General features: G+C 43.3%; 1 protein-coding gene across 1 annotated transcript in view; it reads left to right on the forward strand.

Annotated features, from left to right (window-relative positions):
- Positions 1 to 12,712, forward strand: part of LOC146782760 (extracellular calcium-sensing receptor-like) — a 48,391-nt gene extending 35,679 nt beyond the window's left edge. The window contains exons 5-6 of the mRNA XM_085637234.1: positions 11,569 to 11,692; positions 11,787 to 12,712. Coding sequence (XP_085493360.1) covers positions 11,569 to 11,692; positions 11,787 to 12,712 — 1,050 coding nt within the window. The remainder of the gene's footprint in view (positions 1 to 11,568; positions 11,693 to 11,786) is intronic.
- Positions 12,713 to 12,978: the final 266 nt, after the last annotated feature.

Genomic DNA, 12,978 nt, shown 5'->3' on the forward strand with positions numbered 1-12,978 from the left:
CCCTTTGCTCAGAGGCTCTGGAACAACCCACACGCCCAGGGCGTCCCTTTTGGTGCCGACCGCCACTTAATTAGCCTTTACGCCGACTACGTCATTTTATCAATGACGCAACCCTTGACTTCCTTGCCGGCCATTGTAGGAGACCTGCACGCCTAAGTCGGGTTTCGGGATTCAAAATGAAGCTCCAGAAATTACAGGTACTTAACCTTACAGCAACGCAAACAACGGTGGACACCTTATACGTCCAATTTGCCTTTGATTGGGTGACGGATGGCATAACATACCTTGAGATGGTCCTTCATAAGAATCTAGGTAAGACTGCGGAGGTAAATTATGCTGCTTTACTCTTCCTCATGTGTAAAGATCTAACTCAATGGCAACGTTTGCCTCTTTTGTGGCTCGGGAGACTAGCCTTGGTCAAAATGAATGTTCTACCGTGGGCCCTATATCTTTTCCTGCCCTGCACTTTTAATGATCTTATACCCTCACGGGTGATTAGTTGCTCTTTATAAATCCATATTGATTGATTGATATACAATTTTTGGAGTTTGTTCATGTGATTGAGTCATCATAATATGCTTCGTACAAGTTCATTGCCTCCTGATGAGTAACATACAGGTGATTTATTGTTTTGATGCCAATGATCTAAGGAGGCAGAACTGTTTCTGCTGGTTGTGTATGATCTAGCTGTTACATTATTCCAGATGTTTTTCATATCCCTGAAGGTTATTGTATAGATTTCCAGACATCTTTTCACCTTGGCTGAATCCAATGATGCAAGACTTTCTTTAAGCCCTCAGAAATGCCTTGTTTTTCATCTTTAAGGTCTTATTGAAGCACATTAGCTTCAGTTTACATGATGTCTTTAATTTCAATCAATGAGAAGACCTACTGAATTTCTCTCTCAATTGCCTCAATAGTGTGGACCAAGATGTCGCAGGCAAGATTTTGTCATAAGAAATGCCTAGTGAAGATGTTAGCTCCTTACTGAAGGGGACTCCAACCAATCAGATGTTTTAGGGATTGTTCAGATAGCCCATGTAATGCTCACCAACTGGGCGAGACCATTAAAGACTCCAGCCCACTGTGCCTTTTCTAGTTCGATGCAAGGAGTGCACAAATGGATTACTTGGGGAAGTTGATTGCTCTCTGTTCTCAGTGTTATTTTAAAGCTAGTTACAGCCTGGAACAACTGAACAGAGGCAAATGTATAATCAAATAAGGAGATTTTATATGGAACGAATATGTGTCATTATTATGGGGCAGTCCATTTGAAGTTGGGCATTCACAGCTTGTAGGTTTAAAGAGCACAAATAATTTAAGGCATTCAAATCACTTTGTAGCTGCCTGTTGAAGCGTGGGTCTGCCTGGGCTGGAATGCCTCAAAGGGTATCTTGCTGATCTATGTGCTCATCTTCCCCCCCCCCCCCCCCGCCCCGGATATAGATTTGAGATACAATTGCCAGTTACCAATAACGAGATCCTGGGAAACCTCTCATTATTTGGTGTGCTGGTGTTTGTTTGAGGGTTTTGTGTGTTGTTATTGAGGTATACAGCTGCAAGGCTTGCAGTGTTGACTTTAGTTTGTGACTGGAACAGCTCCAACTGTATAAAAGCACTATAAAAAGGACTATCAATGGTTAGACATTTTACTTATTTAAAGGGAACATAAATTGGCAACCCCCCACACATATCTACCTCCTTTGGAATATTTGTATTGCTTGAACAAAAAAGCTTGATGAAACAGGAGATGTGGTGGATCAATGCACCATGTCTCTTGGACAGAGGTAATCTAATGATTTTTGACAAAATTAATAGCATCACCATCCCAACTGTAAGCAACTCAATAATCAACTCCAGCACATTCCAGGAGCAATTGAAATGAGATATATACAACATTCAATAGATTATTTAGGGCCACTTGACAGAGTCTGCCATATGACTTGAAGGATCTTCTGGTGCCAGAGGGTCAACTAACAAGGACCAATCCTCCCAGATGTCTCCAAGATGTTATCTCTTCATACTGCAAGCACAAACTGTCATTTTAGTTTAAGTAAGATATTGGGTACTACACTTCTAGGGCTTCTAAAGATCAATGACAGTTCTCGCTTTGAGGGGGAAGGACTGATTGAACGTTTGGGCTCTGAGATAGTTGAATAGCTGAAAGCTTGTGGTCTTGTACTTCAGATGCTCCAATGTTCAAGAAGGGAGGATTGTCCCAGCACTATGTCTACTTATTCCTCTGTCTTTCATGTAACTAATGTGGATTAATTCTGGCCAAATCTGTGGGGAGGAAGGAACCCTATGCTAAGCATGGCATTTGAGCCTATGCGGCTTGGATCCATATGGAGCTGCAAAAGGAAGAGAATACATCTTCTATTAGGAATGATTATAGCTCTGCTATGGGCTTCCGTTTGCGGGTTTTTCAGAGGAGTCATTACCCACAGCAGCAGATCGTGTCCTTGCTCTGCTGGAGAGACAGGAGGTGTACAATTAGTTAAGAGTCATGGCAAGGGGTGGCCCTACATTCATGTCCATTCTGTTATGTGTCCTGATTGACTCATACACCTTGCTTACTATAATAGATGTGCTATGACATTGTGTGGCATACAGGCAAGTAGGCATTGGAAATGACTGACACTGTGATACATATACAGGTATGCTGTCCTCTGTAATGCACTTACTATTTGTCATACTGGTGAGTGCCAATGTCATGCAGGTGATGATTTGTCACCAGTAAGGAGAGTCAATATTTCATTTATTAGACACATCTCACATTTATCTATTGTGTCTATTATTGGCTACCATTGCAATTCCTGAACTGCTACCTGTCTGATTTGACAACATGTAATTGTAGCAGGTGATGTGACGTACTTAGTCACGCATATTTGGCATTGAGAATTGGAGTAGATGGCACTCAATGTGTACTAAATCGTTAAGAGGGAAAACACGCACAACGTTTCCAGAATGATCGTCCTCGTATTCAATTTGTAGAGTGCTCAAGGGGTTTCACTGTCTGATCCAAGAGTGTGATATTGAATCTAAATGTAGCATCCACTGGTAGGGTCCATCCCCCCTAGCACTGCAAAGACAACAGCCTGCTCCAGAGGGAGAATTTTTGGATTAAACGCCTGGATGCTTTAAAACCTAATGGGCTTAATGACAGGATGGAATTTTCATGTGACCTATAATATGACTTGCAGGACTCGTTGATGGACCTCTGTTTGCAATTTTGTATTTTCATATTTTCCTATGTATTTTGGTGACACTGTACATTCTTATTTTATTTATGATTTTGCATCTGGTCCTTCATTGGCAACTTGAGTGTTCATATGACCTACTAATGCAGTTTTAATGCTGGATTGACATCCGTTGATATACTAGAGTTACAGTACTGAGGTGTCCTATTATGGTAGGAACTCATGTCCCTAGTGTTATTTGATTCCTGACACTCTCTAAGATGGCCCACGCTTTGAGCGTCTTGAGCCCATGAGTCACGCAGCTAGAATAGTTTGTTTTTGCTGATTCCAACGTTTGTATAACGCACGTAACTGACATCCATTTAAATGCCAGAGTTGCAGTACTGAGGTACTCTTTCTTTATGGTTGTAGAAACTTATTTCCCCAGTGTTGTTGTATTTCCTTAGTGTTAATCCTGACACAGTCCAAGATGGACTCTTCTTGGAGCATCTTGAGTCTATGAGCCATGCAGCAAGAATAGTCAGTTTTCACTGTTTTCAGCATTTGTTTAACGTGCAGAATTCACTCGGTCACAATCTCAACACCAGACTGTTCAGAAGCGCTGGGAGATTTACTGGATCCCCATAAGTATGGCACATTGAGGGAAGTGGATAGTCTGAAGGAGTTAGAGATATGTGTTATTTGTGTACTGCACAGTGCAACTGGTAGACTAACTACACTACAGTGCCAAACTGCTTGTGGACAGTGTAGGCTTTATTTTCCGTCTGAATCAGTTACCAGGGTTTTGGAGCTGCACTGGCAGAACCTGTGCAGCATTGCTCCAAGACATCAACATTATTCCCATGATAACTGTATTGTTGGCTGTCATTGGAGATGTAGTTTGTGCATGAGTATTCACCTTGCTGTACAGTCTGGGGCCTTGAATGAATGTTATAGTGGTGTGTGTGCAACAAAACGGTGTGCACATAGGATGAGATGTGTTTATATGATGAGTGACATAATATAGCATGCTAGACATGATCTTGTGAGCTTCATATATGACAATACTTCTCGGTTTCAAATGTTTGGGATATATCTCATGCCTCATGACCAGGGGATTGACATGTGGACACACAAACTAAAGAAAGGGATTCCCTTGCTTCAATAGTGTTTTAGACACATCGTTTTACAAGGCTTTGCTTTTATGAGGGTATTTGACACTATTGAATGCACACACAAGGTCTCATTTAGCAGTTGTTGCCACTGGTCAGCAAATGCTTATAATATGGCTGCGCTGACCTGCATTCAAAGTTAATAGGTGGAATGTGCCTTTTTCCAAACATACAGCACTTCCACGGTTTGTCATATGGTACAGACTAGTGCCAACACCCCCCCCTTGCATCAGGCGGCATGTGTGTCAGCTTATTATCCTCAGCTGATGTCATGCTTTTAAGGGACACATTCCAGCACCAAAAACGCACAATCTATGCAATTCCCTCCTTCTATGTGTCCTGTGGAATGCAGGCCACATAGTAATTGGAAATGACATGTAAGTAAATGTCCTCATTTCACCTCCCCTTTGGAGGGGAGTCACACTACTTGCACACAGTCCCAGGATCCCTGAACATAGGATGTGTGTCAATGCATGAGATCGTCTTTGGTGTTGCATGGGAAAGGCCACCGCAAGGCCCATGGTAAACATCCTTAACGTAGGGTAAATGAATGCTGCACTTTGCTTTGGCATGCCTTACTGTATAGCTATTAGGCCATGCAATGTCATGCAGACACACTTTACATTGCGACATTGATATGATTTGGGGATCTGCTCCACCAGAGCATCATGAAAAGTGATACGCCATCAGCACAGTTCACTTACACATGAGGTCCACATTGGCATGGGTTGTCTCAACATGTTTGACTTGTAGGATTGTGTTTCGCATATGCCATGTAGTATGGTGCAAGTATGTAGGCCCACACCAACTATTATGCATTCAACCCAAGACTGATATGTCAAAATACCTCCACATAATTAACTGCTATATGATCTGTCATGTGTTTGAGAAGTACATACCAACCAGTAGGCCATTCCTATAGGTCCCATTCTGGAAGCACTTATTGATGGTCGAATTCCGGAAGATGAAGTAGTCATAAGCCCTGCCGGCGTACTTTTCAAGGACATTTATGAAGAGGCCCAGATGGTCCACGATTGCCTGCACGTCCATCGACTAAGTGTGTTTCCTGTTGCGGTAGATGTGAGATGTTGCCGCAGGAGGCACAAGTTGCATATGGGTGCATTCCATTGCCCCAACACATGTGGAAATCCTGCAATGGCAAAAAAGCCTTGCTTGTTCACCTGTTGTTGCTGCGCTGTGTTGGGGAAGTAGAGGTACTGGGTGTGAGGCTTATAATAGCATCCAGGACGAAGGGGAGGAACCTCAAGAAGGATGCCTGAGATACTCCTGCCACCCCGGCTATTGTGGGTTGGAAAGTTCCAGACACCAGCATGTGAAGGACAGTCAGTAACTTGACCTAAGGAGGTATGTTGGTTCAGCGCTGCAATGTTGTCTGCAGCTTTGGTGCTATATAGTGCATGAGGAGGACAATGGACTCCCTCCTAAGACTTTAATGGGCAATTATGTGTTCTCCTCCCTGAGGTCAATGAAGGTAATCCTCTGTCAGTATGTCCACTCCCTTCTCCTGCGTTGGCTCTGCGTAGTGGTGGTGGTGGAACTCTCCTTGGTGCTGCGAGCTGCAATAGTAGTAGAGCCATGAAATAGTTGAGCTTGCCAAAGTGATTGGGTATGTTGTGCTTTTATACCAATGTACATGTGTAATATTTACGCATGCTTTTCCATAGCGGTAACAAACTGCTGCTAATGGGGCCTGTTTTTCCTAAAATCCTTGTAAAATGGCTATGTCAGTTCTGTGGTGCTTTTTTCGGGGCATCGCCTACCTTGCATATCAATACCAAAAACTGCCCCTAGGGCACCTGGGGCAAAATAAAAATGGGCGCTAGCAGTGAAAAAGTGACTCTAGAGTCACTTTATAAATATGGTACCAAAAAAAAAGCTTTAGTAGCATCAAAAAGGTGATGTTCCAGTGGCTCTAACTGCTTGTAGGTATGCCCCTAGATTGGTGCCCTTTAGAGAACTTCTTCTGTTTACCCTTGTACCCCCCACTCTTCTGGTGGGGACCCTGCCTACCATTGGCGGAGTGTCCCTCATGCCTCTTGTGAACCCTACTGCTCATCCAGCAGTCAGCCTCCTGAGCAAGCTTCCTGGGGTCAATCAAGTGCTGGCACAGCTCTGAAAAGCAAGGACTAAACAAGTGTTCCCAAGCAAATATTTGTATAGCTCCTCATAGTCTGTTACCTTACTGCCCTTCACCCAACAATCCAGTGCTCTGCTAAAAGGACCTACACATTCAAGCCAAGTGTGAGAATCAGATTTCTTGAAGGACCTAAACTTTACCTTGTACTGCTCAGGGGTGAGACCATACCTAGCAATCAGGACGTCCTTCAAGGTAGAGTAAACCAGACCCTGGGCTGGCCCTAGGGTTGTCAAAGTACCCCTCCCCTCTACCTCAAAGTGCTTCCAAGGACCCACCCACCGGTGTATGTCAGGGACCTGGTTCTTGTGGGGAGCTGATTCTTTCCCCATAAACCACCTGTGTATGTAATTCTCCCATCTCAAACCCTTCTCTAGACCCTTGGGAATGCACACCCTCCACTGAGACTCCACTGGACATGTGCTGCCACCATTTGTGCTGGACTCTGCCTGCTTGGCCTTGAGGTCCAGCTCCTTCAAATTCAACTCATTAGCTGAAAGCAACTTCTCCTACAGAGCAAAGGTTTTATCATTTTGCTTTTGCTCCATTTCAAATTTCATGCTCTCAATATTGAGCTTTTCAAGCTCCAACTCATGCTCTCTGGCCTGTCGCCTGTCCTCCAGCTTCTCTGGGGACAATCTCTTAGGAGAAACACTGCTGCCTGCCCTGAAGACAACCTTCCCCTCCAGCAGATCCTGGACCCTCACTTGGTCCCCTGACAGGTCTCCCACCTCCATATTCACAACTTGCTCTACAGTGAGCTCACTCGTTTCTCTGGCAGCTACCCAGGCCCTCAGCGCATTTACTAGCTCCTCTTTCCTGTTGAGGTCCTTGATTTGGACTTTGTTGTGTTTGCAAATTGTCTTCAATTGAGGGAAAGTGTAGAACTCCAGCCTATTCTCCTCAAATATAAAATCCAAGGATGCCACTGAAGATGCTCTAGACAGAGACATGATGAAGTATGGAGCTCGCAGATTGCAGATACCCAAAAATTAAAAACAGTATGTGGTTGTGTAATGGTCTGCGATATGGATGTCGTGTACATCAATCACTGTTGTCAGGCAAAAATTCAAGTACTAGCTTCACTGCTGGCCACCAATGTTAGAAATGGGGTTCCTGCTTGTACAGGGTGCAAACTGACTAACAACCAGAATCCGCATTTCTAACACTACCCTTTTATATTTACAAATTTTAGCATCTCATGAAATGTGTTACAATGTGTCAATGTACCCGACACCCACGTCCCAAGTTTGAGCTGCCCAACACCACAAGGAGGTCTTCCTGGTGATCCTGACCTGGGATCTGGTGATCCCTGACCTGCCTCAAGTCTCCAACCAATGCCTGCAGCCTCTTTCTGGAGGATCCCCCTGACCGGAGCCGGTAAGAAAAACCTGATGACAATAGACAACCAACAGTGTCCAGGCATTACCAGGCATCCCAACTTAACTCTCCAACCGGTGGTCGCCTCCAGAAGATCTTCGTCCCCGAGCCTGCAGTGTTTCTTGCAACCGGAGAATGCCCATCGGAATCAACAGGGCCCCCGATGCCAAACAGCACCCTGCACCCAGCCTCCCATGTGCCGCTGTGGGTGCACTTTGTGTGCTAAATCGGATCCCAATTTTGCCCCGAGCAAAACACCAGGAGCTTTGCTCCCACAACCCTGTGGCCTGCCCGTGAGCAGCTACCAACCGTATGCCCCTATCCCCCATTGGATAGCAATGGGCCTCAGCACTCTGCACCTGGCCACCCTAGTGCAGCTGAGGGTGCTTTGAAAGTTCATTCTTTCCCCTTGGGGAACCCTGGTTCTAGCCCCAGAATACCAACCCTAAATCCTAAGTACTTACCGTTAAACCAATAATACTGTTTTCTCCCATAGGACTGCATTGACTGCTTTTCTGTAAAATAATCTTCTATATGTGGAGTTGGTTTGTATAAAACCTTGAAAAACTGCAAATGTATGAAAAATTAATGACTCACATTATCTCTAGGACATGTCACAGTGTGATATCTAGGCATATCAAACTGAGTAGAAAAAGTAACTTAAAAAGTAATCTGAAAAGTAACGTACAAAGAAATCTCAAAAATAACTGTAAAGTAATTTTGACTGTTGACTTACCTGTAAACAAACCAATTGTGTCCAACTGCATTTCAATTGTATTCAACTGCATTATAGCTGCAAAGTATTATTTCACTTACCTACACAAGGCCTGGCTTGGTTCTAGAAATAAAATAACTAAATAATATTTTCATGCAAACAAATTGGTCTGAGTTCAATCTTTGCGTGTGTGACATAATTTCTTACCTGTGTGTGTACAATAAATGCTTAACACTACCCTCTGATAAAGCCTTATTGCTTGCCCACCACAACAAATAGAGAGTAAGGTATTATCTACTTTTACCTTTGCCTACCTTTGGGGTTCCACTGGACTCTGTGCACACTATAGCTTATGTTGGTTTAGCATATACAGAGTCAGCTTCCTACAATAACCCCCTGGCCAAGACTTGAATCCCTTTTTATTCCATATAGGTCACCCCTAAGGTAGGCCATAGACAGCCCATAGAGCAGGGTGCATTGTAAATAAAAGGTTGTACATGTACTTTCAAGTTTTTCATGTCCTGTTAATGAAAAACTCATACATTTGTTTTTCACTACTGTGAGGCCTACCTTTCGCATAGCATAACATTGGGTTGTCTTATTACATTTAAAATGTGCTAACGTTTGATAGAGGCAAGTAGGACTTTCATATTTGGTGTCTGAAAAATTGTAATTTAAAATCCCCTTTAATGGTAAAGTCGGAATTTAAGTCACAGTTTTGAAAATGCCACTTTTAGAAAGTTGGTATTTTCTTGCTCTAACTATTTGGTGCCTGCAGCCTGTTCCTGGGTCACGTGAGTATATTTGGTGGTTGGACTTTGCTTATTCCTTCCACACAGCCACACAATAAAGGGATTAGGTGTGCCTGGATGTGACATCACTGGAGAATGAGAGGATCAGAGCTAAGCACAGCCCTATGTCTAAGTCAATAGGCTGCGTCCTGCCTTCATACAAACCATTTCACACTACCTTATTGTTCATGCAGTCAGGCTGGAGTCAGGTCAGGAAAGGCAGAAAACCCCAACCACTTAAAATAGAATTCTCTAGATCTTTCTCCTGCTTTAAAGAAGGCACAGGGGATAAAAATAGGACCCTCAGACCCATTCTTCAGTTCACATTCTTGGCCTGTGGAAGGACTCCCAGAGGGTTTCTTGCTGCTGTGGCCTGTTCTGCACACCAGAAGACTTGTTTGATGGATCTGGAAGGCCTGCCCTGTTACTTCAGCCCAATCCCACTGCTTGAACACAGGACTACCAGAGTGACCCCAAGGTAAGTTGGCTGGCCTCATAATGAGAGCCTCAGGGACAGAAAAGGCTCAAAGTATATTGAACATGAACCTGGACCCAGCGAGATTGAGTCCTGGCCCTCTAAGTTGTGCATCTCTAGTGCTGGACCCCTGAAAGTTGTTCTCAAGGCGCCCAGCTATCCAAAATCCAAAACTTAGGGCAAACATTTTGCCTAAAAACTGCTCTAAGAACTGAGAGAAGACCAGGACCTACCTACTCGTTTATCCACCCATGGTGCATCGCCATTGATCTGACTTCTCATCACCTCCTGTGACGTTCTTCTCTGCTGCAGCAATTCCTGTTCAGCGGTCTTTTGCAGAAGGGGTATTCAGCCTTGTGGAGCCCTTGTCAGTTACAATCTCCAGCCTCATCTTCCTCCAGTGTCTCGCTTACGACTATACCTTCTCCTTGGACACTACCTGCAGCTGTGCCCCACTGAACGTTAACTTCTCATACAACGTTTGCTGAAATTTCTTCGCTCCACTGATTTTTAACATCTCAGACAATTTTTGATGAAATTTCTTCTAAGTCCGAAGGTATGCACCGACCGCGCCCAATCCACCTCTTGTATCCGACTTCCACGTCACCGCATTTGACCATATTTTTCAACTTTGACCTGGTTCCGACGGAACTAGATGTCCTCCACTGTTGGTGCTTTGATATTTTAGTCGCTAGTTTTTATCTTAAACTGTAAAAATGCATGACTCCAGTTCTACTGATTGAATCTTTGTCTTTTTTGTGTTAAATAATTTATGAAAATGTACTCTTTTTTTTCAAAATTATTGTGTTTTTTTTCTGGTGCTGTGTTTGAACTTTTTTACTCTTTGTGTGCTGCATAAATACATTACACATTAAGTTAAGCATTACTGCTATTGTGCCAAATTAGAAGAGGTTTATGCACAGATTAATTTAGTGATTTCAGTGGTTCACTTTGATAGGAAATGGGGCTGTTGCTTGGGCAGGTTGGACACCACACTTAACCAACAACCCAATTTCTCACAAAATTAAATTCCTAAGAGTATTGCTGTGTATCTGCTTGTTTGCGCAAAATCAAATTATATACGTTCTTAATTTTACTATTGATCTAATTAACCTAAGTGCCGATAGAGTTCAGTAGATTAATTCCCTTTTTTAGACTGAAATGAGGGAGCCGAAATTAGTGAATATAATAGCAAGCTAGTGTCATCTACACCAGTATACTTACTGGAGCTGGAATGATCAAGGCTGATGTGCAGACTTTCCTGGAGTAAATGATAAATGGAGAGCTGGCGAGATGCCATATACAGTGGCGCATTGATTTGTGGGGTTGTTAGACCAGGTGTAGTCCGATGAGATACACTCATGGGTGAATGTTTTGTTATTTTGGTTATGGTGCTGTGGAGTGAGGATTTCAGATGTGATGCGCTGAAGGAATATTTGGGTTGTATGCTTGGTAAATGGAATGATCTATGTTTGCTTAGAGGTTTAGTGAAGTTCTATGAAATGGTATTATTTATAGTATAGCCTGGGGTGGGATTACATTGTATGTGACAGTCAAATCTGGTGTTAGGATGAATCTGGTTAGTTCTGTCTGTTATGAGGTAATGAGCCCTTCTAGTGCAGTAAAAGTATCTCAGCGTGTACCTACATTTGAGCAACAGTTGACATTTATCCATAATCTGAGTGTACTTTTTTACTTTAGGTGCCCGTCTCTCTGTGCAGTCCCAGGTGCCCCACTGGTTTCAGAAAAGCTATTGTACCAGGAAAGCCCATTTGTTGCTTCCAGTGTGTCCCCTGTCTACTAGGGGAGATCACCAACCAAAGTGGTAAGGGAACCTGCAAAAAGGGAGCCTTAAAGTATGATATGCTACTTGTTATGAAAAAAACACTTATGTTTTCCTTATGATTTTTCTCTTTCAGATTCCGTTGACTGCTTTAAATGTCCTTGGGATCAGTGGTCCAATAAGAAACAAGACCGATGCATCCCAAAGATCACAGAGTTCCTTTCCTACACAGAACCCTTTGGGGCCACATTGGCGGCAACTAGCATTTTGTCATCAGTGATCCCCGCTGTCATTCTGGGACTGTTCATTACATACAGGAACACACCCATTATACGAGCAAGTAATTACAACCTGAGCTACCTCCTGCTTGTGTCTCTCACCCTGTGCTTTCTCTGCACATTGGCGTTTGTTGGTTCTCCGACACCTCCAAAATCTCTCCTACGTCAGACTGCATTTGGAATCACATTTGCTCTTTGTGTCTCTTGCATCTTGGCCAGGACCATCATGGTGGTCATTGCCTTTAATGCCACCAAACCCAACAGTAGACTAAGAAGATGGACTGGACCCAAATTATCTTTCACACTGATTATTGTCTGTACACTCTTTCAGGTTGTTCTATGTGCCTCTTGGTTGATTCACTCTCCTCCTTTCTCAGAAAATAACATTAACTCCCAGCCTGGAATAATCATAGTGGAATGTAACGAAGGGTCTCCTGTTGCTTTCTGGTGCATGCTGGGATACCTTTGGCTTCTAGCCACCATAAGTTTCATAGTGGCCTTCCTAGCCAGAAAACTGCCTGACAGCTTCAATGAGGCTAAGTTTATCACCTTCAGCATGCTCGCCTTCCTCAGCGTTTGGCTCTCATTTATTCCTGCTTACCTCAGTACTAAGGGAAAGTTCATGGTAGCCATGGAGATTTTTGCCATCTTGTCTTCCAGTTCTTCATTGGTTGTCTGCATATTTTTCCCCAAAATATATATTATCTTGTTTAAACCAGAAATGAATACAAAGAATTATCTTATGGGGAGGGGAACAGGACAGAAGAAGATCAAAGGAATGTAATCAATGTTTACGCATGTATCGGTTGCTCTGTTCATGCTGAAGAACACACATTTATATACACGAGTGTAGAATGAGTGGACCTGAATAAGCAATATGCATTTATTTACATGTGTGGAAATCCTGGGAGATGTGAGTGCAACTATAGATGTAGAAGTAAATGTGGGGCTGTGGCAAAGAGTTCTGGGTAAGCTTTGTACACTTAGCCAACATTTTCTACCTTTATAGTGATCCTCAAGAGCTTGTATTTTGCCTTTGTTCATTCCTGA

The sequence above is a fragment of the Triturus cristatus genome, chromosome 12, assembly GCF_964204655.1.
Source record: "Triturus cristatus chromosome 12, aTriCri1.1, whole genome shotgun sequence".
NCBI lineage: Eukaryota > Metazoa > Chordata > Amphibia > Caudata > Salamandridae > Triturus > Triturus cristatus.